The sequence below is a fragment of the Acanthopagrus latus genome, chromosome 13, assembly GCF_904848185.1.
Source record: "Acanthopagrus latus isolate v.2019 chromosome 13, fAcaLat1.1, whole genome shotgun sequence".
In the NCBI taxonomy this organism is placed as follows: Eukaryota; Metazoa; Chordata; class Actinopteri; order Spariformes; family Sparidae; genus Acanthopagrus; species Acanthopagrus latus.
Window position 1 is genome coordinate 14,236,627 of NC_051051.1, and position 24,676 is coordinate 14,261,302.

The window sequence follows — 24,676 nt, forward strand, 5'->3', positions numbered from 1 at the left end:
GAGGCCTCTGACAGCTAATGAGGCCATAAAAAGGCTCTTTATGGCTGCAGTGTTTAGTCTTGACTGGGGAAATGTTCGCCCTGAGCCGGCGCTGCACCACTAAAAGGAGACCAAATGAGACACAGAACCCACGCTAGTTTACAAGGTCTTTAGATGAATGCGAAAAGGGGAGGATGAAAACCAGTCTGGTTTGGGAAGTGGTTGATCTTTTGAATCAGAGTCGTCATTTTAGATCTTGAATCAAAATCTCAATCTGTAATCATGTTGTTAATCCTAAAATACAGTTTGTGATGCATGCTGTGTTGGCCTGCAGTGACCCTGAAAGGCTAATCTCAGCCCTGTTCTAGTGTATATGTGCAGGCTATTATGTTTTCTTTGTACTTAGTTCTGTTTCGTTTCTCCTACAGTTTGAAAAATACCCAACAAAAGTTGACCCCTTCTACAGACACAGTGTGAGTTTCCCGACATGCGTACTATCTGCCTGCAGAGCCCTTTGTTACTTGCCCATTATTCCATTCCGGCCCATGCGAGTTGGTTGTTATAGCTGTGTGTGTGTGTGGATGTGTTTGCATGTGTGTGTGAGATTTCATGCAATCGCTCATCTGCTTCTTAATGGATACTGTAAGCTCCTCGCTGTACCATTTCACCCTTCAGCCCCAGCAAATGTTATGATAAATGAAACAGCGCTGGATTCTTAAATCTCGGAGCAGAAGATTTATTGTGCGTGCATGTAACGGTGAAATTGTTGTGCATAGAAAATTAACATAGAAAGAGGAGCCTGTGTTATTGCCAGAGGGACACTATATCTCTGTCTTACTCACTGCTCTTCATTTGTGTTTGTCTGCTAACAGCAGTGGCTTGCTCATGATTATTACTCACTAAAGGGGTTAAAAAACTTGGACCCTGCTCGCTTCGAAGTCTGCTTTTTCTACTTCTGCAAGGAGGACTTCTGATATGAGAAAAATCATGTAATAGATGTTGCTAGCTTGTTTTTCCGTGACTCATTTCAAATTCTTAGTATTTCCTTGTTGTTATTATGGTAGCAGCAAACACCCTGAAGCCATTTCCTCTCTCTAAAGCACACCGACGTCTCAAAACGTGGTGCATGAGGAAGCATAAGTTGCGTTTAAAAGCCTCACAGTGTATCCTCAAGTGCCTCTAATAACTCATCCTTTCAGCCAAAGTGTTTAATAATTCTGTTGCACCAGCCATGATTAAAGCAGTGCAAGCGTGCAAGTTCATAAACATGAAAAACAGCCTCTACCACCACAAGTATGATTGACAAGAACAATTACACTGAGTAGCTGATATCATATCTGTTTCTCTACAGGAAGCCTTGAGCACTTGTTAGGTTACATGTGTTCTGCTTGTATTACAACATTCTTTTTTTTCATATCAAAGGGGTGTTTTCCCTTATTTTATCCGCTGGGGACGAGCAGTAAAATATTTTATCAACTCGCAGTTTCTGAAACATGTAGGCAATTTCCCATCTAAGCAGTCTGGGGAAATGGAAAAAAGATTGAACGAATGTTGGGGTTTCATCAACACATCACTGTAACCTGTTTGTTCCATCTCCACTGCCTTATGAAGCTGCTTGCCTGCATTTAGGCCGAACCATCCTCACTCCTGCTCTTCCTCTTCTCCTCCTCAGCTCTTCCACTCCTACCCACCGGCCATGTCTGGCCTTCCCCCCGTCATCCCCCCGACCGGGCCCTTCGGCTCACTTCAAGGCGCCTTTCAGCCCAAGGTAAGACATGCAGGGACAACACCTCACACCCACGCTCTTCAACATGGACAAAGTGAACACAGGAGTTATTTACAGTGAACGTTGTTTCAATCTGTGTCTGGTGCTCTCTAGACCTCTAATCCACTCGATGTGTCCACGAGACCTGGAGCCGTCCCACACACATTCTTACAGAAGGACCCAAGGGTGAGAGCGAACACACATACACAGACTAACAGCTAACACTAGAGGAGATAGAGGTAACCTTTAGACCCTATGTAGATGTTGCATAAGCCTTTGAGTCATCAGATGGAGGGTTTCAAAACTAAATTAAGTCTTTGTCAAGATTCCATATGCAGTTAGTTTTTGTGTGTGTTCCTGCCTTCGCCTCTCCTGCCATATTCGACTATAATTGTCCATATGTAGACGGTCACATGGGAGGAACCCTGTTTAACACCCATTTGTTAATTACTCCTGAAATGCTTAATTTTGAAAAGGGAAATTATTACATTTTTAATTTGCTTCATAATGAATGCCACATGCAGAGACTAATTAGAGGTAATTTGATTGACAGCAAAATAACTCAACCTTTTTCATGTCCCCTTTCCCTCCCGCAGCTAACGGATCCATTTCGGCCCATTCTCAGGGTGAGTACCCGCTCCCAGCAGCATCTGTCTCCTGCTCGCACAGGCACACACACAAAATAACCATGATGTCATAAAGGGTTTTTTGCTAATGGAGTGGATAGCATCTTTTAATTAAATGAGTGCTGCACTCTGAGGCAGAGAGTCATTATTTTATATCACAACAAAGCTCAGGTTGGAGAACAGTGCGGCCTCTGCGAGTAGAAGTTTTATCGTCAGACTTTGCTCAGATAGACGTGCTCTGCTCAGAAAGTCTTTCCAGCTTCAGACAACCATTAACATCTCAGCTGTAATTACTATGACGCCTCTACAACATGCCAAATCACCATCGTAGACCTTATCTTGAATAATGGCATGAACGCAGCATACACTAATCTCATTTGTTTGCAGTTAAGTCATTTGAAAATTACATACTGAAGTTAAATATAGTAAATGTAAAATGTAATCACATATTACTTAAAGATGGCTGTATGACTGCTGAGTTGATTGTGTGAGGGTTAAAAATAAAGTGCATTCACAGTACAACATGATATCTTTTTGATATGGGTATAATTACCCCGAAGACTTTAGGAGATGTGACACATTTGTTTGCCTTTCTTCACTTCCATATTTTTGTGTCAGTGTGAATGTGCCAGAGCTTTCAACTACAAAAAGTAAAAATTCCACACAGTTAACCTTTGAACAGTAGCAGTAATAACTTTATTGTCATTATTGTTAAAGAGTTAAGTTGTGACACCATGTTTTTGTCCTGTTCCTACAGAAACCAGGGAAGTGGTGCGCCATGCATGTCCATATTGCCTGGCAGATATACCATCACCAACAGAAAGTAAAGGTGAGGACTCATCTGACTCCTCTCTCTGCTTTGTGCCGAAGAATTAACACAGAGTGTGCACATGTTCACTGCCCAGCATGGGCAGTGAACATGTGCACAGTTGCAGCATGATAGGCTTGTCTATCACACTGCAACTTTAGAAGCACCTGTTGAAGATAAAAAATAATTAAGTCATTAAATAGTTGTGCTTTGTTTTCTGAGCTCATTCTCTACATCTAGCTTCAATTTTCAGACAACTGTATCCATTTTCTTTGTACAAAGCATTGTGGGCATATAGTGCACATCGACATCACATTTAGATCTGTTCTTTTAGTATGCATACTGGCTGTTTTTTTTTGTATTTAGAAACTTTTTCTGTATAAACACACTGCAGACTGAAAGGATCACAGGATTAGTGTAGTATGGATTCTGGACATCGCTCTATTTTCTCTTCTGTAGATATCATTATCGAGACATTAGCTTGTCATAATACCAGATTGTTTTAAACTTCTATACAATACTGTATAGCAAAAAAGATACTCAATACCAACACTGACTTTTTTTAGTTTACTTAAAAATTATACCTCTATTATTTACGTAAATAAAATATAATACCCAGTGGTGTGTTGTGTAAAGTGGTTTTACATGTGTTTCTCTCTGTTGGTATGGCGTCTTCCAGCAGCAGATGCAGGTCGACCCTCACAAGTTGGACTTTGGCCTCAAGCCGGAGTTCCTGAGTCGACCTCCGGGCCCCAGCCTCTTTGGCGCAATCCATCACCCCAGCGACTTGGCACGGCCCTCCACACTCTTCTCCGCTGCAGGTGAGTGTGTGTCAGATCTCCAGGCAGCAAGATTGATTGATGGTTAACCACAGTACCCTATGACATACAGCAGCAGTCCATCAATTCCTGCTGCTCAGAGTCAACTGCTGTCTGCTTAGATTATTGTTACCGAACCAAGACGGTAACACCAAGAGGATTTTTCCAATGTGAATGCCAGTATGAGCTCTGAATACTTGCTGAACACTAATTAGACGTATACAAAATAAAGACATAATTGGACAGTAGACATTTTAACCAAAGGTCAACTTAGTAGGTTTCCACGTGGTCTGTGTCAGTGGAGGATAATTGCTCAGTTGCAGCCACATGCTTTGTTCCATTTCTCTCATCTCCCCATGGAACAACAATGAATGTAAAGCTGAACCGAAACCAGAATTTTGAGGCCAATATCATTGCTTGCCAGTTTTACAGGGCTTAGCAAGCCAAAGCTAATGAGGCTGTGTTTAGGTTCAGCAGTACTTCAAATGCTATAACACTATCATGTTTACCATCTTAGTTTAGTAATTGTTCATGAGCACTAAACAAAGTACAATTGAGGCTGATGGGAATATTATTAGTTTAGCAGGTATTTGGTCATCAAACAAAGTGTTGGACTTTTAACCTGAGGTGAAGGGTTAGGGTGTCAGATAAAAAGCCTAAGGATTGCCATGGCCAGCAGGCCTCATCCTTTGGAGGCCAGTTCATTTTAGAACAAAGTGAAAGGCCTTCCCCTACAATAATTTTCATCCCTGTGCCAGACTGCTACACAATAATTTGGAACCCCTTCAATTACATACATTACATCCCTTCAAGTTATGTACTGAGAGAGGCATTTAACAGTTGCACAATAAGCTTGTTAGTATAGTGGACAAAAAAATGTAACACAGCACTCTTTCTAATCTACCTCACATATATGACATTTCCATGCCAACACATGCGTGTTCTTCCTCTCCTTGGCCCAGACAATTTGTCGATTGGACTCAAGATTAAGATAAAGTTCATTAGTGGACCCTGAGTTAATAACAATCATGCTTAGTAGTATTGCGGTAAATGATTCGTGGATGTTTCTATGACACTTCTTTCTCTCCCTCCTCAGGTCCCACACACCCATCAGCAGGACCTTTCGGTCCCCCACCCCACCATCCTGGAAACTTCCTCACCCCAGCATCTCACTTAGGTAAGAGGGTCCTTCAGTTAACTTCTCCTCAGTTTCCGATCAGAAACAGGAATATAAGGATGCAAGTGAATACAAGGTAATGTGTTGTGTCCCTCCTTCCAGAACCTTTCAGTCGGCCCACATCATTTGGAGGACTGGGATCCCTCAGTTCATCGGCATTCGGGGGACTGGGAAATCCAGCACTAAGTGAGTTTTAACTTCATGAATGATGCAATTGTTGCTGTGTAAAAACATCAAGAGAACAGAAGTTAAATGCAATTATACACTAGTCAAGTTGTCGAGATACGCATTTAACTTGCGTCCTACCGTGTTTTTCCGCGTGTTGAATCCCTAGCAGCGGCCAACTCAGTGTTTGGTCATAAAGATGGCCCCAACGCACAGCAGCACTTCAACAGTGGCGGTAATGGCGGCCACCAGGAGCCATGGAACCGTCTGCACCGTACACCGCCTTCCTTCCCCACGCCGCCACCCTGGCTGAAACCTGGAGAGTCTGAGAGGAGCACCTCGGCCAGCTCGCACGAGAGGGACCGAGACTCTGATAAACGAGACCCATCAGTCAGTAAAGACGACAAGGACAGGTGGGTGTTACCTCAGTGTAAGAAGATGCGCAGAATAACAGGGCTTTGGATACATATCAGACATGGTATCTTTTCATCTTTCTTTGTTCTGATGTAATGCCATTTCATACTTTTAATATTTGAGTTTATTCTTTCAATTTGGCATAAAAGTTTAAAGATCCTTAGTTACGGGTACTGATGAAAGGACTTCCCTCCTTTTTTCTTCCAGAGATTCTGTAGAAAAGCGTCATTCAAGCCATCCATCCCCAGTCCCCGTCAACCCCATCAGCCTCCTTGGCCACAGCCGACCTCCAGAGCACCACAGGAACCACCTGCCCCCGGCCTCTGGAGAGCCTCAGAGGGACAAGGAGAACAAGGCCAAAGACAGGGAGAGGGAGCACACAGACTCCTGGAAAGACAATGGCACAGATGAACATAAGCTCAAAGACAACCAGCACAGCGACAAGGACACACCCATCATCCATGACGGCAGAGTGTCAGAGGACAAGGTGTCCAACAGGGGGACGGCATCACCCTACGTGCGGCAGACCAGCCTGGAACGTCCTAACAGCGGGCTGAGCAGAGAGGTCCTGGAGAAGAAGATAGAGCTGCCGTACGAGCACCAGAAGAAAAACAATGAGGTGAAAGTGAAGGAGGAGCGGAAGGAGGATCAGGACGGAGCCACAGAGAGGCAGAATGAGCACCCAACACAGGCACCCTCTCCACGCCACACGCCAAACCTCCATCCCCCCTCCTCCATGCCTGTGCCCATGGGCATGCCTGGTGTCCACCCCATCAACAGCATCAGCAGCCTGGAGAGAACTCGAGTGGTGGCGCCCTTCATGGGTATCAGCCCTATCCCAGGAGCTGACAGGTTCCCCTACCCCGCCTTCCACTGGGACCCAATGAGGGACCCCTACAGGGGCCTGGACATTCACAGACGGGACCCTCTGGCCAGGGACCTGCTGCTGAGGAACGATCCTCTGCACCGGCTGGCAGCACCGCGCCTCTACGAGGCCGAGCGCTCCTACAGGGACCGTGAGCCTCATGACTTTAACCGTGACCACCCTCACCCTCTGGCCCTGGAGCACCGGAGGGAACAGGAGCGTGCCCAGCTGGAGGAGCGTGACCGCCTCAACATGCTAAGAGAGGACTATGAGCACGGGCGCCTCCACCCCGGAATGCACCATCCAGCCCTTGATGGACACCTCCCCCACCCCGCCCAGGGCCTCATGGCTCCTGGACTCCCAGGCATGCACTACTCAAGGGTCAGCCCCACAGCTGCAGCAGCGGCAGCTGCAGCCGCAGCCGCAGCCCATCAGAATGGTATCCTTAACAAAACGCCACCCACCGCCTCTCTGAGCGCCCCACCCCCACTCATCCCCACACTGGGTGCCCGGCCAGGCTCACCCAGACGGACTACTCCCCTGGCCACAGATATCAGAGACAGACCGCCCCACAAAGACATCGAGGCGCGGTGAGCTGAGCCTCAGCAGACTCGGTGCCCCTGCTGCCCTGTGCCTCACTAACACTGAACTCACACCAAGCACTTAGCTTTGGGCAAAGCAAGACTGTAACATAGCTGTGAATAACTTATGTGGGCAGAGACATGCCCATGCAATGAATTGTTTTTGTATAAAATGACACAGAGACAATAATCATGGAACAAAACATTGATTTTTCAAAGATTTGTTTTGCAGTTCGCTCCAGCTTTTTGTGCTCATTCTTTCTCTTGTACAGCGCAGTGACGGGGAGTCAGAATGAACAGTTTTGGAATGTACAGGTACTTTAGCACTGACAGACAGCAAAGTGTGTAGATAATGTGTACAGTCGCTGTGCTCGCTCTGTATGGATTAAAAATCATGGTACAAATATGCAAAAGGGTGTTTTGAAAGCTTTACTTTGAACACATGTAAATAGAGGAGTATTACAGCGGTGATTCAGAATGTGCTTTTGCCGTTTCTTTTCTGTTTTTCGGTTGATGAAGCTGATTAGCATTGTACCAGAGACCCCATATTCAACTATGCAACAAATGTCTGGGCTCCCTTTCTGAAAGCTGGCCTTCTCTCCACTACTGACTGACTGTACCAGTAAAGGACAAACAGCTGTATTCTCTCCACAACTCAGACTGGACACTCCAGGTCCACGCAAACAGATACAAGCTTTAACTGATCCACGCAGGGCTAGAATCTGGATTCAACAAAAAAACAAAACAAGTGTTTTGAGAACTATTTTCTCAATTATGATAAAATGTGGTGACAATCCTAGAAACAGAAGATGGTAGATTAAGTAAAAAGCCAGCAGCACAAATGTGAAGATGATTTTGATTGATTCTTCCTTTGCTCAGTCAGTCAGCAGCAGACTTGTTCTGGGGAGAATGCAGCACAGTAACACCATGACAGCACATCTGCCCTATTGAAGGAGTGTAAAGTACATGTTTTGGAAATAGGTTCTGTTGGTCAAACAGTGTATTAAAGTGCTTTCCTAAGTTGTTGTACCTACAAAATCAAAAGACAAAAAAAGCAAGTCTAACCTATGGACAGTTTGTTTCTAATGAGCAGAGATCTATTTTAGTAGTCCACTGAAGGTTTAGTTGTGCGCTTCAAACTCTGTGATATCATGTCGTGCAGTGTTTTTTAATCCAACATAAAAATGTCCACCGGAGCCATAGTGGTTAGTTCGATGCGTATTGCAAAAAGATTGTTAAATGAGAAAACTTTTTTTGCTGTTTACCATGTACAGGGGAAAAAAATGAAGTCTTTCTAGATCATGTACAAAAATGAGAAAAAAAATGAAGCGACTGAATCTTCAGCATGCTCCTCATTTAAACTTGTGTTATGTAAATTGTGCCATGTTATTAAAAAATGTGTACTAACCCGGTCTATGGGGCTCTTATTCCTCCACCTACATGCACTGAGCTGACTAAACAGGCCATGTATCTTATTGACACCCTGTGCTCTAACACCTAATGATAACACCTCCATATTAGACTCCAAAGAAGGATAAACTAGCTCGGTTTAAACTCTCACCTGCATGCAGTGTTTTAAATGCTACTGATTGTGTAGTTAGAAAGTAGCTCTGAGGATTTTGATACAGTCACTTCTTATCATGTTTCACCATTCACCTCAAGAGCCACTGGAGGAAATTTCCCTCATTTCTCACACTCTGCTGTACCAGTAGGTGCCAACTTACCAGAAAATTGCTTGGTAACAGTTCTAATGGCAGAAACGTTATGCATCACTCTGCATCAGCTACTTGGACAAGTGAGGGCTTGTGCACGGCTCAATAACAGTGCTTTAAACATCAGCAGCCTTCACTGGTGAATCATGGCACGCTACTTGTGTATTCATCAGAGGATGTAAGAGTTATTGACATTCCCATTACACTGAATAACCACAGCATTCATGCAGCCCATTCTCTGATTGATGTTTAGCACCGAGGCACACGGGTCATGCATCAATCAAATGTTGGCTCGATCCGTTGCTCGTGGGAAATGTGGGTTGCTTGGATTTCCTCCTGCCAAGTAAATGCATCCTGCTCCTGGGACCAACACTAATTTTCCTTTCTGCCCTGCAAGTGCTGTTAGTACAGTACTGTGTAGTCCACGTTGTGGACCAGAAGAGGGCGCCAAACTGCCAGAAATATACTTGTAGGACAAAAGCCCTCAAAGCGTCTGTAAGACAGGAGGTCTAATGATGACATGACAGTCTCACCTTGGCCTGCTGACAAGGTTTATTTTCATTAGTGCCAAATTACATGAGTAATCAAGTCAAGTCAACTGACAGCATTAATCAGCCACAATGTTGATCACCCATTCATCTTAAGTAACAGTTCCAGCCTTTTAAATCTCAACATGTTCTGATAGTCTTACTCTGCAATGATCATCAACAATCATTAGTTATTTTTCCAACAATATATAGACTTACTGTATGATTTAAGCGCCAGTATTTGATGAGCTAGGAATGAGACTTCTAACCAGGACCTTTAACTGTGAGGATTTAAGACAATTCTCAATGTCACTTGCACTGTAAATTGAATATCTTTCAATTTTGGAAAGTTGTTTTGGACCAAATCTAGACATAGGAAACATCCGATAGCATTCTGAGAAATTGTCACATGCATTTTTTTCCACAAGCTGCTACCTGATATTTTACAGACCAAATAATTAATCTGTTAATCAGGGGAAATTATCAGCACACTGAAGTTCATCTGTCATGTCCAACCAACAATGTTAAAATGTGTGTATCTTTTCTGTCAGTCGACTAATTGATTATTCAATGATCATTTCAGCTTTCACCTCAATGTCGCTCTGTAATAACTAACTCGTTTGAGCCCTGGGCCTCTTTTTTATAACAGACTCAGGATCAGTTTTGATCTTAAAGGTCCATTGTGTAGAATTTAGTGAGTTAGCGGACCGCAACCAACTCAACCCTCACCGTCCTCTATGGCACAGTGTGTTGTGTTTGTCCATTCTGTGCTACTGTAGGAACATGGCAGGGCAACATGGTGCAACATCTTAGGGCTGGGCAAAAAAAACGTAGACATAGACGCCTCACTGAACCATACGTCGACGTCCACGCCATATTGGATGTGGCAGCTCTGCCCCATGAACTAATAGAAGTCAATGGAGTGAACTTTATAAAGTGCACTTCTACAAAGTACTATACGTTAATGCCTCTCATACCCAGATGAGGTTGGAGGAGTGCGGAGCCAGATCCCAGTGCAGCAGGGTGATGTCCTGATACAACAAGCTGCTGTTGAACGTTTGGGTCGGGCAACGATCTGATGGAGACACAGACGGACAAACGGAGACGACCTGTACACAAACTAAAGTTCAGGTTCAGACACCTAATGTCTAGGTAGCTCAGTGTGTTCAAGGACTTGTGGAGTTCTGAGCTTGTGCGTTTGATCCTTGAGTCAGTCTGAGACAGCTCTTCAAATAAAAGAGTCAAAGGCAGGACATTCAGGTATCCGGCCTGGAGGTTGTGAGTTTGAATCCTGACCCTTTATAAAGTTCTTCTCAGAATAACGAGTGAAAAACTCAGACACTGCTTGCTCTCGTCATCCTAGTAGCTCAGCAGTGTGAAACTAGGGTCTGAAATTTTATTGAGATTTGAGGGTTGTCGTTCAAAAAAGTTAAATCTGAAAGAAACAAAGAGCATCAGTCAGATTCAGTAGCTCAGGCTAATAGAGGCCAGGTCAGCAGTTCTGGGGTTATAATACTCACATCAGCAAGGACCTCTCCTGGTCTCACAACACCCAGCACAATGCCGGGGAAGGAGGAAATATGGACTGTCCACCAAACTCCTCAGCAACTTCTACAGATGTACAGTGGAGAGCACCCTGACCAACTTCACCACATTGTGGTTTGGGAACTGCACAGTACAGGAAAGGAAGGCTCTCCAGTGTGTGATTAAAACTGCACAATACATCTGTGGAGCAGCCTTTCCATCACTGCAGGACATTTACAAGACCCGGGTCACAAAGAGGGCACACAACATCACCAAGGACACTACACACAGTTTTATTCCTATCTATACTCTGAAGGATATAACAGAGGGGTTTGCTCATATATCATTCATAGCCTGATTTATGTAATGCTGACAGTATGTTCTGATTTATGGAGTGTATGCAAATTAGCACATATTTAATTGGATAATGCATCATTTACATATCTAAACATACAATTTCAGAAAACCCATAATACAAAAAATAATTGTCTTAATGCAAGTTATCAAGTGGGGAAGTTTAATGGTGATTTATGTTAGTTAAAAAAATTTCCCTATTCTTCACCTGTAGTGTCTCCACTTAATTAGCTCATTATGCTAATTACTCAAATTGCCCAACATGCAACTTTTAGCAGCCCAGCTTAATCTCATCTGCTAAACCTATAAATGACATTTTAATAATAAAAGTTTATAGGAAACCACATTTCTGGGTTTAGTATGGGTCATACAGGGGTTCCCAGTAGACTATTATGTTACCTGTAAGCCACATTATTGAAATGTATAAAATTAAATTACAACTATTAAGAAATGTGTAATATGTAAGAATATTGTGCTTTGCTGTTCTGAGAAGAAATACTTGAGTCAACTGTTATGGGGGGTGAGTCATTTCTCTGCATATTTTGTGCAGGCTGGTTTTTGTGTATAAAGTTGGAGAGGTATCGCAGGTCCTTCATTCCTGCTGCTGTCAGACTCTACAAACAGCTCTAAAAACATCTGGTCTGGTCATTTTTGTACACTAAATATGTATATAGTAGTTTACTCTTTCTATTCTATTTCTTACCTTTTAATTACATTGTTTATTTTTTACTATTGTTATTGTTTGTTAAAATACTGATGATACTAAATCATATTAATGATTAATTTAATTGTTCATTATTAATGAATTATTATTATCATTAATATAAAAGCAAAGTTTTTTGTGGACTGTAGAAATATATGCTTTTTGGGTCATTACAGAAAACAAAAATCATGTATCAGTTGAAGGAAGATAGATTACCAGTTTTCAGTGATACCTGTCGAGCTCCTACAAAATATTTGCATTTTCATATATGACACATGACAATTTTTCAAGTTTTTCTAAAACAGATGACTGAAATAAACCTAAAAACACCAAACAGTCAAACAATGACTGTGTTGGCAGAAATGTATATAAAAAGTGCCTATTAGCTGCAGTCTGGAGTTTTGAGAAAAAGGTGGACCTGCCTTCAAACAGGAACGAGCAGGCTAGTAACAATGATAACAGAGGAAGCCAGATAACCAAGATGTCCCCTTCAAAATAACAACACCAACATAAGCCCTGATTGTTCTGTTTCTGATCAATACAACTAAATTACGATGACGAGGTGCCTCATGCCTATCACTGTATGTATCCGGAGTAACAAACAATATTCATCACATCGCGGTAGACGGAGTTACCAGGTAATCATTACCTGATGCAACATTTTTGCCATGCTGCCTTTCTGAAACATGAGTACTGTTACTGTTCTAAGCCAATTCAACCACTTCAGAGCGTACTGAACACAAACTAGCATTATAACTGCCTTGACAGACACTTTTGCAAACCAGTAGCTTACAGAAAAAGCTGAACACATACAAACAACATGACACTTTATAACAAGTAAAAGTACTGCATTCAAAACCTTAATGAAGTAAATTAATAATCAGCTGAAGGTACATTAAGTTTCAAAAGTAAAGCACAGGTTCTGCTGTCCAACAACCTGTGTGTGCTTAAAGCCTTTCAACAGTTTTTAAATTCTCAAAAACTAACTGAAAAACATGACTTTTTTTCCATCAAATTCCTTATTTGCTTTTATGGCATGCTATTTTTAAACGATGCTGACTTAATGACGGTAATATTTTTGTTGCTGATGGTGTTCCAGTATGTCTTGCGGGGCCAAAATCAGGATCAGGTACCCAGTCCAAGCTCTCTAAGAGGACGAGGAATAACTTCCCATGAACGTTAGAACAACCTTATATTCAAAGAGAGTTCCCCTCTCCTCGGACCGCTGGGTGTGTATGCGCATTTGTGCTTGCATATTTGCGCAGACCGGGGTCAGTTTTACACTCGAAAAACATTCCTGATCTGCTCTTGTCTCAGATCTGGCAAACAGGAGTGGACTGTCAAAGTGCCATCATTTCATTGAAGAATTTCTTCTTCACTGAAAGTAGGTTAACGGGAGCACCCAAAGAAAACCCATAGAAGCTCAGGGCAAAACACCAGATACCAAAATTTTTAGTTTTCAGTTGTCTCCACAGTTTTCTTCTCATCCTCCAGGGTGTTTTGATGTCACTGAGGGACTGGATGAGATTGCCCTCTTCTCCTGCCACTCCAACTAACGGCTCTCCAAATCACTGTGTCTGGGCGACTGAAGCCTTCAATACACTGCATTCCTCTCTCACCTGGGCTGCACACTCGTCAAGGTAATTTTGCTCTCTTTTTGCTGCTGGCGAGCCTCCTCAAGCTGCTGTACTTTAGAGAGCACTTCATCTTCAGTAGCCTTCTTCTCCATCCTTCCTTTCCATCTCAGCCTCATTGTGGACAGCCTAAAAAGTGTTTCCTCAAACCCCTGCATCTGAGTTTCTAAAGCCTTATTCTTGCTCTGAAGCTTGGCAATGCACTCTGCCTCCCTCCCAAAGTTAAAAGGGAATGATATCTTCTCAGACAGTAATTATAACACTTACTGTTTACTGAATAAAAAATGGTTGCTATAAAAGTAACGTTATGTACATACGAATATTGGGAGATGTCTGCCAAACTGTATGACAATGTCTACAGTGAAACATTGTGATGGACAAAAACATTGTTGTTTATGAAAGTGAGGCAGCGTGTCCGCTCAGTGTTGTCCTCAGGCAGCAGTTGCTGTTAGCTCACCACTATAGCTGCCACTGTTTCCCACCACTGCTCTGGCATGATTCTCACCCTGCAGAGGATCTCCTGTTACCACCAACATACATCCATGTGCCAGGTTTAAAAGCCCCCTTATCTCCTCACCACGTCTGTAACTTAGCTTTGTTCAGCCTCATGTGCACAAAACAACGTTGGATGACGAGCCAAGGAAGCTAAGCTCAGAAAACTGTGTGTAAAAATGCCACAACTGAGAGAAACAGTGGCCCATGAATGTCTTGGGTTTGCCTAACCAAGCTGCTTTGATAAGAAATATAATAGGTCATGGAGACGTAATGTCAGTGCACTGAGCAGCTACATACTCCTTTTAATTTCCTCTCCACATATCACTATTAACGACAACTCTTGCCCTAAAGCAACTGAGGGGACATGTCTTTTTATGGTGCTCTCTGGTGAGGATCCCTTTGAATCATATGTTACAATGGTCAGGGATAAGTAGTTGATGGCTGTCAGCCATGGACAATGAAATATGGCATTGTTGCTCAGCCTAACCGTAGTACATACTTATATATTGTCTAACATTAGGCTAATTTATTCTGGACATTACGATGCAAACCACCTACTCCCCCTGGCTGACACCACTGCTGGGTGAAAGCATCACGTGATGCTTATGATATTTGCTGGGAAGGCGCCACCGACACCAGGTATACATCTTCAGTATAACAGCAAATGCAAGGGCTTCCCATGGCACACTAGACGCTAGAGTGACTAACTATTGCCCCTCAGGCTAGACAGACTTATTACAACAGAGACAGTTATTATGAAAAGTCACCTGATGACAGTCAAAAGGTCATCAGACAGGCAAGACTTATTTGCAACAGCCAATCCACTCAGTTGCTATGCTCTGTTAGTACCCCCTAGTGGCATAGTTGAGAGAGGGAAGTGAGATTGATAGTTTCCACGAGCAGATTAGCAGTGCCAGCAGTAAACTGGGTGCAGTAAACTGGATTTGGAAAAGCAGTAAGATAAGAGTATAAAACTAGCAACTATAAACAAGGAGAGATTCTTGGGAACTGAGAGAGAAGTTACTCAACAGCCACAGAGCTGTAGAGTAGATGAGTTTAGAGAAAACTATGTATCCACAATTATTTATATATCCTAACGTTGACGTAGAAATAATCTTATCTATAAGCAAAGTCTAGACTGTGGTGAACTTTGTATGAACTTTTTGAATAAGCTTTGTTTGTCAAATGAATAATATGTGTGGCCTCTACTCTGCCATCACTCACCATCATCTACCACCATCATCCTAAAAGTTTGCTTTTCCCCGCTTGTCCATGGCTTTTCCTGACTAAACTCTCAATTTATGCTGCATTAAATTACAAAGCAAGTGGCTTCAATGTAAGTGGATTTTAGATTTATAGTGCCTAAGCTACAAATGGGATTCTTATGCTCAGCATGTCTATTTGACCGAATGCGAGCACACAGTCGGAAATGATCTTAAGACTAACTTCAAGGATAAATTTAGAGAATGATCCTGTGGTCACCAGCGCAGTATGCCATCCAGCTCAGTCATGAGATCCACCTTTAAACTCTACATCACAGCTTTTGTGTCAGAGCTGCCGGCTGCTCTCCCACCTGCTATTTCTGGAACAGCCTAATCTACGCACCGACCAGCAAAATCCTAAACTGCCTGAGTAAACTGCTTTTGGATGTTGCTGCTACAAATCCTTCCTCCACCGGACAGAACCTGTCTTTTCAACATCTGCTGTAGGTTTAATGTATCTAAGCTTGTCCCCCATGAATCTAAAAATATTATGCCAATCATTATTTATTTATTCATTACATTGATTAAATATATCAGTAACCGGAATCTGCACAATAATGATGTCACATAAATGTATTTAGGGGTAAAAACTGGGTGTGTCACTGCTTGTGCAGGTCGACCTGTAAGTTCATACAGTAGTTGATTTCCTTCAAATGCCCCCCGGGGACAAATTAAGTTTTGGAATTGAATTGAAAAAGTAGAAGCTGCAGAAAATGGCAATACTCAAAGTACAAGTACAGTTACTTTTCACTACAGAGGGACAGGCTGTGAGTGAGAAACAACCATGGACAACAATGTCGGCCTTGTTGAACTCACAGAAGTCAACAGATTAAAGTAACCACTGGGAGATCCTACAATTCTCATTATTTTGGAGGCAAATACACATCAACTGACGAAGCATCCACTCCACTCAGTGCGCTCACACCACTTTCATTTTCCTCATTTAGCCAGAGTGTTCATATAATGAAGCCGAACTGCAGCCAGATCTAGTCGTTATCAAGAATCAGATGGAGCTGCTGCCTGAGAGGAACAGAGACACTATCAGTCTGCACAGAGACACCATCGCTGTGCTGACAGACAGACAGAATCCTCTGATTAACGAGCTCCGACAGCACGCCGTCTGATGGGACTTCAGTGCAAATGGGATTCCGTGAATGCACGTTCTTAATCAAACGACACAGTAATGACAATGACAATGACAACAACAACAACAACAACAGAGAGGACTGATGAGACAAACACACCGACACAGTCAGCAACTCTGAGCAGTGAGTGATGGATGTTGGACTGTGTGAATGAAACTGGTATCGTGTGGCGACATCTTGACACTAATCCAACTCAAAACTTTTTATTAACTCGTTAATCTGATCAAATTGAGCAGCCAGTTATTTTCCTTATCTTTATCAATCTTCGGCAATTAGAAAGAAATTTCAAAATTCCGTGATTTGAAATTACTGCTGCAGGGAGCTGGATGTTCGTTCTTCTTGGTGCCAATGTTTAAGGATCTTAAAACAAACAAACACATCTTGATTTATCTTATTTAGTTTGGTTACTTCAACATGTCATTTAGATTGTCCTTGTACCAATTCAAATTGAATTAATTTAATGTTTATTAATTAGTGAGAGTTGTGATCAGTAATCATCAGTAATGTGCATACAATGACTGTGAAAAGGCAGGTCATGAGGTAAGTAGAACAGTCTGGTAAGGTTTCAAAATAATATCACTTTAGCATAATGGAGGCTGTAACACTTAGGTCATATCATCACATAAGATATCCAAAATCTAAGACAATACACAGTGGACTGTACACAGAGGAGGCTGCCCTGCACCAGCAGGCTTGTAGTGACAGTAACAGAGAACGCCAGACAACCAAGATGTGGCATTCAATATAAAAACAACAAAATAAGCCCTGGTTGTTCTATTTCTGATCAATGCAACTAAATTACAATGAGGAGTGCCTCATGCCGATCACCTTGTGTATGTGGAAGAACAAACAATTTTCCTCACATCGCGGTGGGCGGAGTCGCCAGGTAATCATTACCAGGTGCAACATTTTTGCCATGCTGCCTTTCTGAAGCATGAGAAATGTTATTTCTCTGAGCCCTTTCAACCACTTCAGAGCCAACTGAACGCACACTGACGTTATAACTGCCCGGTCACTTAAAAGACACTTTTGCTAACCAGTAGCCATAAAGACAAAGCTAAACACAGGAGTTAACATCCAAGCTAACACGCTACATTTACCAACAAGCCAAGTAGCTCGACTGCGACATCATACAGCAATATGCGCTATTGCAAGTATTACTGTAACCGCCACCACCACAGCTTTGTGGTTAAAACACAGAATGAATCATATATCAAGCAGGGGTTCTTACTTGTCCAGCCGAAAAGCAGCCATCTCCTTGTCGCTCTTGAGTCCTTACAAATCCTGCAGCTCCTCCGCCTCTGAAATGGTGCTTGGATATTTATCCTACTTTTCTTTCAGGGTCGGTCCAATTGCTTCTTTCTGCACTGCTTTTCTTCGCCAGTCTTCTTAATTCTTCTCTTTGACGTGGGCAATTGTGGGGCATGTTTCGTTTTTTAGCTCTGAATTAGTTGTCTGTTTTCTGCCATTGTTTACAGTTTGGGCTTGAGCTTGAACTATCAAACCAAGTGAGTATGGGCACTGCGCCTGCGCCAGGGAGGGGGCTGCCAGCAGCACGTGCGCGAGAATGATTGACACTTCTCAGACACTCCCCTTGGCTCTGATTGGCTGTGTTGATCCATGATCGGTGGATTCTTGCAAATCAAATTACAGCCACTGGGTGTAGCCACAGACAGTGGATTCTTTCCAGACCTGTATCTTATTCTACTGTCTGATCATAATGACAATTTTTGCAAATGTAACAAAGAAATAGTTACAGACTACAACTGTAACTATAATTTTGAGGTACTTCACTTGAGTATTTCCAGTTTTTAACGCCTTACACTTCCACTCCACTGCATTTTAGTGGCAAATATTGTGCTTCTTATTCCTCTTCATTTATTTGATAGCTTTAACAACAAAACGTTTCTTACATAATAAAATGTTAACACACTTTACACTCACAGATATGAATCGATAAAATTGAACAATGATATCATCATAAAATAAATCAGTCTGACAGGACTGACAGGAGGGAGGGACACAATAACATTTATACTAACATTTATACTTTTCAGGATGTTTCTAGCCTGAACTACATCTGGTAGGACTTCTGTTGTTTGGTGTCTGGCGGCAAGAGCTTCTCTTTCTCTGAGGTCAGGAGGAGTTCAAGGAGACTACAGTCAGTCAGAGGAGAGGACTGAGGAACCAGAGGAATGACTTTCTCCAGGCTAGTCTCAGCTGAGGAAGAGAACTATTGACACATGTGGATCAGCAGACTAGACCAGAAGGACTCGGGGCGGGATAGGAACAGTGTGGGAGGAGTTTAAAGAGTTTCTTTTTTTTCCATTTTTTTTCTCAGCGGGGGAGGAGAGCTACTGACCCTGACTGAGACAATAACCATGGTTATATGGATGGAACATTTGAGGGAGGAGGCAGGGCTGGAGGGCTTGTTGGAAGTGTTGTCTATCTTTGTGTCAGGGGTCACTGACCAATCAGGAGCGCCTTGACAGCATGTGAAGCAGCAGTGGAGCAATAACAATGTATCTGGGCAGGAGGGACGTCATGCAGTCATGGAGGAAAGTCTGAAAAATTGAGAATGGGAGCCTTCAGAGTACAGGAACAGAGCGATGGTTCAAAATGCTGAAGGAAGTAGAAGGCCCAGTGTAGGGGGAGCTCAAGGAAGTCACTAACAGGCTCTGCTGAACTGTATGAGGATTGAACTGAACTGTCCAGGCTGAGTTCAGCTGAGGAGAGTTACTTGCACATTACATGTATGAGCAAATTGCAGCAAAGAGCGAGATAATGGAGGAGTGCGAGGTGAGGCTTTGTCCACACTGACTGCAGGCAGTCGAGCAGTGAAGGGGAAAGTGCTGGAGGTCGCTGAGGTAGTGCACGGTGCCATATGTCAACCACCAGCTTAGAAACCACTCCAAACACTAAAACCGGTGCTGCTTTCATTTAACTTTGACTAACCTAACCCGACCTGACCTGACCTAACCTAATTTAAGCTAACCTAATTTAAGATAACCTAACCTAATCCAGCCTGTGTAAGAACATGAGACTTTATTTTGCACACTGTGCCTGTTCGCAGTGGTGCTGAGGTAAAGTACTCATGACGGTCACGCCTTCCTTAGGTTGTACCGAAGGTTCTCCAGGGGGGATCTTAATAATCTATCCTTTTATCTCCTGTAAACAGCTGGGAACATTTCAGTACCAGTACAGCTTGAAGGAGAATCCATACGTGCCTGGTCTGATCGGTACAGAATCAATATCCATGGGACTCCGGATCTCCCAAATGACTCACTTGCTTCCTTCGGGTCAGATGCGCATCAGCAACAGGTTTCTAAACCGTCGCCTTCGTGCTGAACGGTATTTGGTCATTTATTTACCAATAGGTCAATTTCTGTGTGTATTTCATGTTAACCTTATATTAGGTTCAGTGAGGGCCACCTTAACGTTTGCCCCCAGAGCTGCAGCCGCCTCTAAACACTGACAAACTGTATGTTGGAGGAGGAGACTGCTGAGACACCAACAGCACGCTCACATGAAACTTACCCTACAGGGCAAGACTTCCTCCATTCAGTCGTGACGTGTCAATCATGTTAACTTCATAATGAGTTCTTCTCATTCCGCTCCTCAGCAGCAGTCCTGGTTTGATTTCAGACAGGGGCCCTCTGCTGGATCTGGTCCTCTCTCTCTCTTTCTCTGTCTATCTACAGCTGCACTGTTTAACAATAAAAAGTATAAATAAAAATGAAAAGTTGTACTGCATATTTTTCCAGCAAGGCAAGGCTGAATTGTGTTTTAGGTTAGCATTAGGTCATCCTAAATTTGGTTAGCACTGGCTTAGGTTTGGTTGGATTTAGGTTAACTCAGGTTGGGTAAGGTTTTACAATGACATTTAGTACATGTTTTCAACTTCAGTCACAGACTCGAGGTTCTAAACTAAAGTTTTTATGACAACTAAAACTTTACTCCATGCAGCAAAAATTACAAGTAGGATTTTAACCCCTGGTCCGAACTCAGTGGCGTGACTAAGGCATGCACTTTACCAGGTGTGCTATTCATCAGCCTTTGCTTACGCCATTATTTGGTCATCATACCAAAAGGGGGCTAATATTCCAAGGATGGATGACCAAAACATGGCAGCTCGTTGTTTAATTGTATATAATGATGAACAGTGTTTTAGAATGTTTGTAAGCTTTGTTCCTATATGTTGACTCTCATACTCATGCAGTTTTCTTAACCAATCTGATCAATAAAGCTAAAATTCCTCATGCTAGGGCTCTCCCTATCACAACTGTGCATGGCGTGTGTTGGTTGTGTCTCTGTTTCTGTGATAGCATCGCAATAAATTTGCATAGCCACTGTGAAAAATGTTTCCAATCTCTCTATACGCAGTGTGTAATGGTAAGGACATTGTACAGGATGGTAGAAATCGAATTTGTTTTCTTAGCCGAGCTAATGAGGTGTGTAACCATACCAAGAAACAACAGATGTGACAGACACATCTTCAACACACAAAAGAAAGCGGAAAGACATTTTGCTATGGAGGCTAAACATACAGGAGGGTGTGAGTATAAACATATATTCTAATTGGAAAACAAAAGTTAAAGCTCCATTTCTCCTCATGCTTTTCATCCAGCTATATTAGATACTGAACAGGTTGAAAAGACGAGTTCACAGACATCTTAATAACAAGTGTGCTCTCTGCAAGAATCCACTCAAGATCACAGTGACCATGTGAGACTGTTGTGCGCACATGTGCACGCTGACAGACTAGTGCACCATTCTTTATTTTAAACTCGTAATCTTGTTAGTAACGCCCCTTTTGACTGATAGTTTTTGTAATCCAGTTACCTCTTGTTTCCTGTCACTGTACAGGAATACAGTCTTACTTTTTTTGTATCCTAGTCATGTAATCCCATTACAGTACACGTCGTTACTCCATTACTGAATATGCATACATACGTAACTTTTATTCAAGTACTGTTCTTATGAGCGAATTCCACTTTTCAGTTTTTACCACACAATATTTTTTACTTTTACTCAGGTAGGACTTTTGGGTACCTTATACAACACTGTGGGGGGAAAAACACATACTCATTCTTAAAGAATTACCAAAATTAGTAACTTTTTTTTTATCAGACTGCAGTTGTGTGTTTGTCAGTCGAACTGTTTGTGCCAGTCATTCTCCCATATTTTGTACTAAATAACTTGTGTTGTACCAAAAACAACCTCGGGAGTTCAGTGTTTTGAAAGACAACACACCCTAAAGCAATCAGTCAGTGTCTTTTTTTTTTTTTTTTTTTTACTGTTTAATTCTACCGTAGTGATTTTACACATGACCAGATTAAAGCCTGACAACCTTTCCACTGTGAAAAACCTCATTTATGACTTCATCTATTTTGACACTTACACACTCCTTATCGTGCTCCTCCGGTCATGTAATTAGCCTTTTAAACACAAGGTGGCATCAGTGCACACTCCTGCACCCAGAGCTAAGACAAAGGAAGCAACAAAGAGAGTTTCAGTGGATGAATGCTGTACAGCAGGTTGTACTGTCATACCTGTGACCTGAGAGAGCACAACCAGTTTGGCCGGTTGACTTCCTCTGACCACCCGTATGTTCTCAGTATTCGCCTGAAATGAAATGAACACCATCATCACGCATGCGGTGAAACTGGAAGAGCAGCATGGCGTTCAGGACACTCCTCGGGTGTCTTGTTCTTGTGTTTGAGCTGAGCTTGAGGAGCAAACAGAGCCTCGCTCATCAGCTGTCTGAACTCTCTGACTGTAGCCTGGAATTCATCCCAACACTGAGAGGCATCTGTCACGTAACTAGTGCCACACCTCACTGTGCCTCTGAGCCCAGCTCACGCGGTATCAGCAAACACGAACACCTGACGCCTCGATGCTATAGTAAACAAAACCTGTCTCTGGGAAATGACTAGCCTCTGGGTTATGGAAATGATGGGGGATTTTAATTAGGTATGTTCTTTTCCAGGCCGATGGGGATTATTATTTATCAAGAAGATCAATGAATGATCTTTGGAACATACAGTATGTGTATTTGCAGTGCAAATGTAAATCTTAGTGTCAAAATTTGGAATAACAAGTGATGGAATGTGACTAAGTACAATTTACCCAAATACTGTTGTTAAACTGTTCACCCAAAAATTAAAAATTCAGTAAGTCTCTACTGTTCCTCATGCTGATGGAAAGTCGGGTGTTTTGTTTTGTCCACAAAACATTTCTGGAGCTTCGCAGCAAAACGTGCTGATGTTGCAGCTGAAGTAGATAGAGATGAAAACACAACGTAAAATAACGTGAAATGATGCCGTACAGCTCGTCCATTGCAATCACTGTCTTTGGAAGGGTTAGGGTTAGGTAAGATTGTACAATTCTTTGGACAAGATGTGTGCGCGATCTTGACAGTCAATGTAAAATGACTCCATAGAGCTTGCATGCTGAATCTAAGGCAATGGAAGTGGAAGTCAATGGCTCTGAGGTCCCAGATTGAATTGAGAAGACTTTATTTACACCCTGGACACACAGGGCACTAGCTAACGCTATTATCTTGGAAGCTTTAAAAGGGGTGTTAATAACAGCTTTTCACAACAGTTTAAGATCTGAAGGATTCTGGGGACTTGGATTATGCTGGATGAACTGCATTTTGAGTTTTCAGATCAAGTTCAAAACAAGTTCAATAACGATACTTCAGTTTGTTTAGGACAATGCTTCGACACCGTTTTGCCGTGAAGGTCCAGAAATGTTTACACTACACCTGACTGAGGGTGTGTCGATACTGTAATGTTTGGCTCCTGTTCCTTTATGTCAAACATTGAGGCACTTCAGTCTTTCCATTTTCTGCGATTTGATACACTGAGATACTAGTTACTTCGCAGATTTAGATTATTCAGTCTTGATAGGCTATCACCTGTGGCGTGCAACAAAGCAGATGGTGTTGTGGGCCGGATGTTGAGAGAGACATTTAAACATTTACTTTATTGGCAATTGGACACATAAAACACAGATACTGACAATCTGAATTATCTGCGCTGGCCAGTGATCGGCGAATGACGATTGTCAATCCCTAGATCATACACCCTCAGAGGAATTAGGCTACCTGGGATACATCTCCAGACGTTCTCTGCTCCCTTCTAACCGTACTGCGCATCCTCCATCACCTTAAGTCTCATACAGTACAATGCTCTGGCTCTTGCTAACACACCACCCCTTTCCCCCCCTATCCCCAGAAAAAAAAAAGCATCCTCCATCACCTTAAATCTCATACAGTACAATGCTCTGGCTCTTGCTAACACACCACCCCTTTCCCCCACTATCCCCAGAAAAAAAAAAAAGCAATTACGTGGGAACGCTCATAGTCTTTTTCTCCCTGCTGACAACAGTTCTAATCACATCCAAACAAGCGCGCACGGGCGCTACTAAAAATACTTTCCTGTTTAGAAATGGGAAGGCATCCCACTCTCAGCGGGAGCGTTCCCCCGGTGTTTCTCGCCCTCCTGAGAAAAAGCCTATAAACCTATAAAAAAAAATTTTAAAAATGAGCCAACCAGTACGGCTGTCGGTTCCTCCACTGGGATTAAGCTGCTCAGGCCTCTCAAGCAGAGTTTGTTCATTCATCGTCAGTTGAAAAAAAAAAAATGGGTATGTGAGTGGCAGGAGGGGGGGGAGAATAAACTCTGGAAAAGGATGAGATCAGAAGAGCAAGAGCTGGCCTCAGATATGAAATGCTGTCTTAGTGCACACAGTGGAGCCAGCCCCACACTGAACCCCGGGAAATTAGCATACCGCTTATGTACCCAATAATCTCTCACACTGGCTGCTCACAGTGGTCAGAATGAGGCGTGCTGGTCTGTTAGAGCTACACGGACATTATTGTTTTTGAGAAGACGAGGCATTACGGATCGTGTTTGCTTAAACCGCTGCGTAAACACATTCTGACACCAGGTTCAAGCCGACCCCTTTTTCAAAACACAGAACTGTTTTCTCGACTTTCAGGGATCCTTCTGATCCTCCCACATCCCTGTTCGGACTGCACATGCGTTGTTGGACGTTTGAGGTAATTGAGGGACGTCTGAAGCTGTAGGCGCTGAAGGAGGAACTGGAGTATCCG

General features: G+C 42.8%; 1 protein-coding gene and 1 long non-coding RNA gene across 23 annotated transcripts in view; one reads left to right on the top strand and one right to left on the bottom strand.

Moving 5' to 3' along the window:
- Positions 1-8,612, top strand: part of auts2a (activator of transcription and developmental regulator AUTS2 a) — a 362,432-nt gene extending 353,820 nt beyond the window's left edge. For 15 of the 19 annotated variants that reach the window (XM_037118510.1, XM_037118512.1, XM_037118511.1 and 12 more), the window contains 10 exons: positions 408-452; positions 1,652-1,747; positions 1,859-1,930; positions 2,341-2,370; positions 3,128-3,199; positions 3,858-3,999; positions 5,093-5,173; positions 5,276-5,359; positions 5,499-5,751; positions 5,960-8,612. In XM_037118510.1, the coding sequence (XP_036974405.1) occupies positions 408-452; positions 1,652-1,747; positions 1,859-1,930; positions 2,341-2,370; positions 3,128-3,199; positions 3,858-3,999; positions 5,093-5,173; positions 5,276-5,359; positions 5,499-5,751; positions 5,960-7,211 (2,127 nt within the window). In that variant the 3' untranslated portion in view covers positions 7,212-8,612. The remainder of the gene's footprint in view (positions 1-407; positions 453-1,651; positions 1,748-1,858; positions 1,931-2,340; positions 2,371-3,127; positions 3,200-3,857; positions 4,000-5,092; positions 5,174-5,275; positions 5,360-5,498; positions 5,752-5,959) is intronic. The other 4 variants (XM_037118523.1, XM_037118524.1, XM_037118521.1 and 1 more) reach the window with 3 other exon arrangements.
- LOC119030721 overlaps positions 3,050-24,676 on the bottom strand; it is a 28,438-nt gene continuing 6,811 nt past the window's right edge. Inside the window, exons 1-6 of one of the 4 annotated variants that reach the window (XR_005078391.1) lie at positions 17,786-18,057; positions 5,921-6,139; positions 5,480-5,708; positions 5,157-5,393; positions 3,824-4,056; positions 3,050-3,345 (exon numbers count right to left, since the gene is read on the bottom strand). This is a non-coding gene — a long non-coding RNA (uncharacterized LOC119030721). Of the gene's footprint in view, positions 3,346-3,823; positions 4,057-5,156; positions 5,394-5,479; positions 5,709-5,920; positions 6,140-17,785; positions 18,058-20,091; positions 20,293-24,676 lie in introns of those variants that run through there. The other 3 variants (XR_005078393.1, XR_005078390.1, XR_005078392.1) reach the window with 3 other exon arrangements.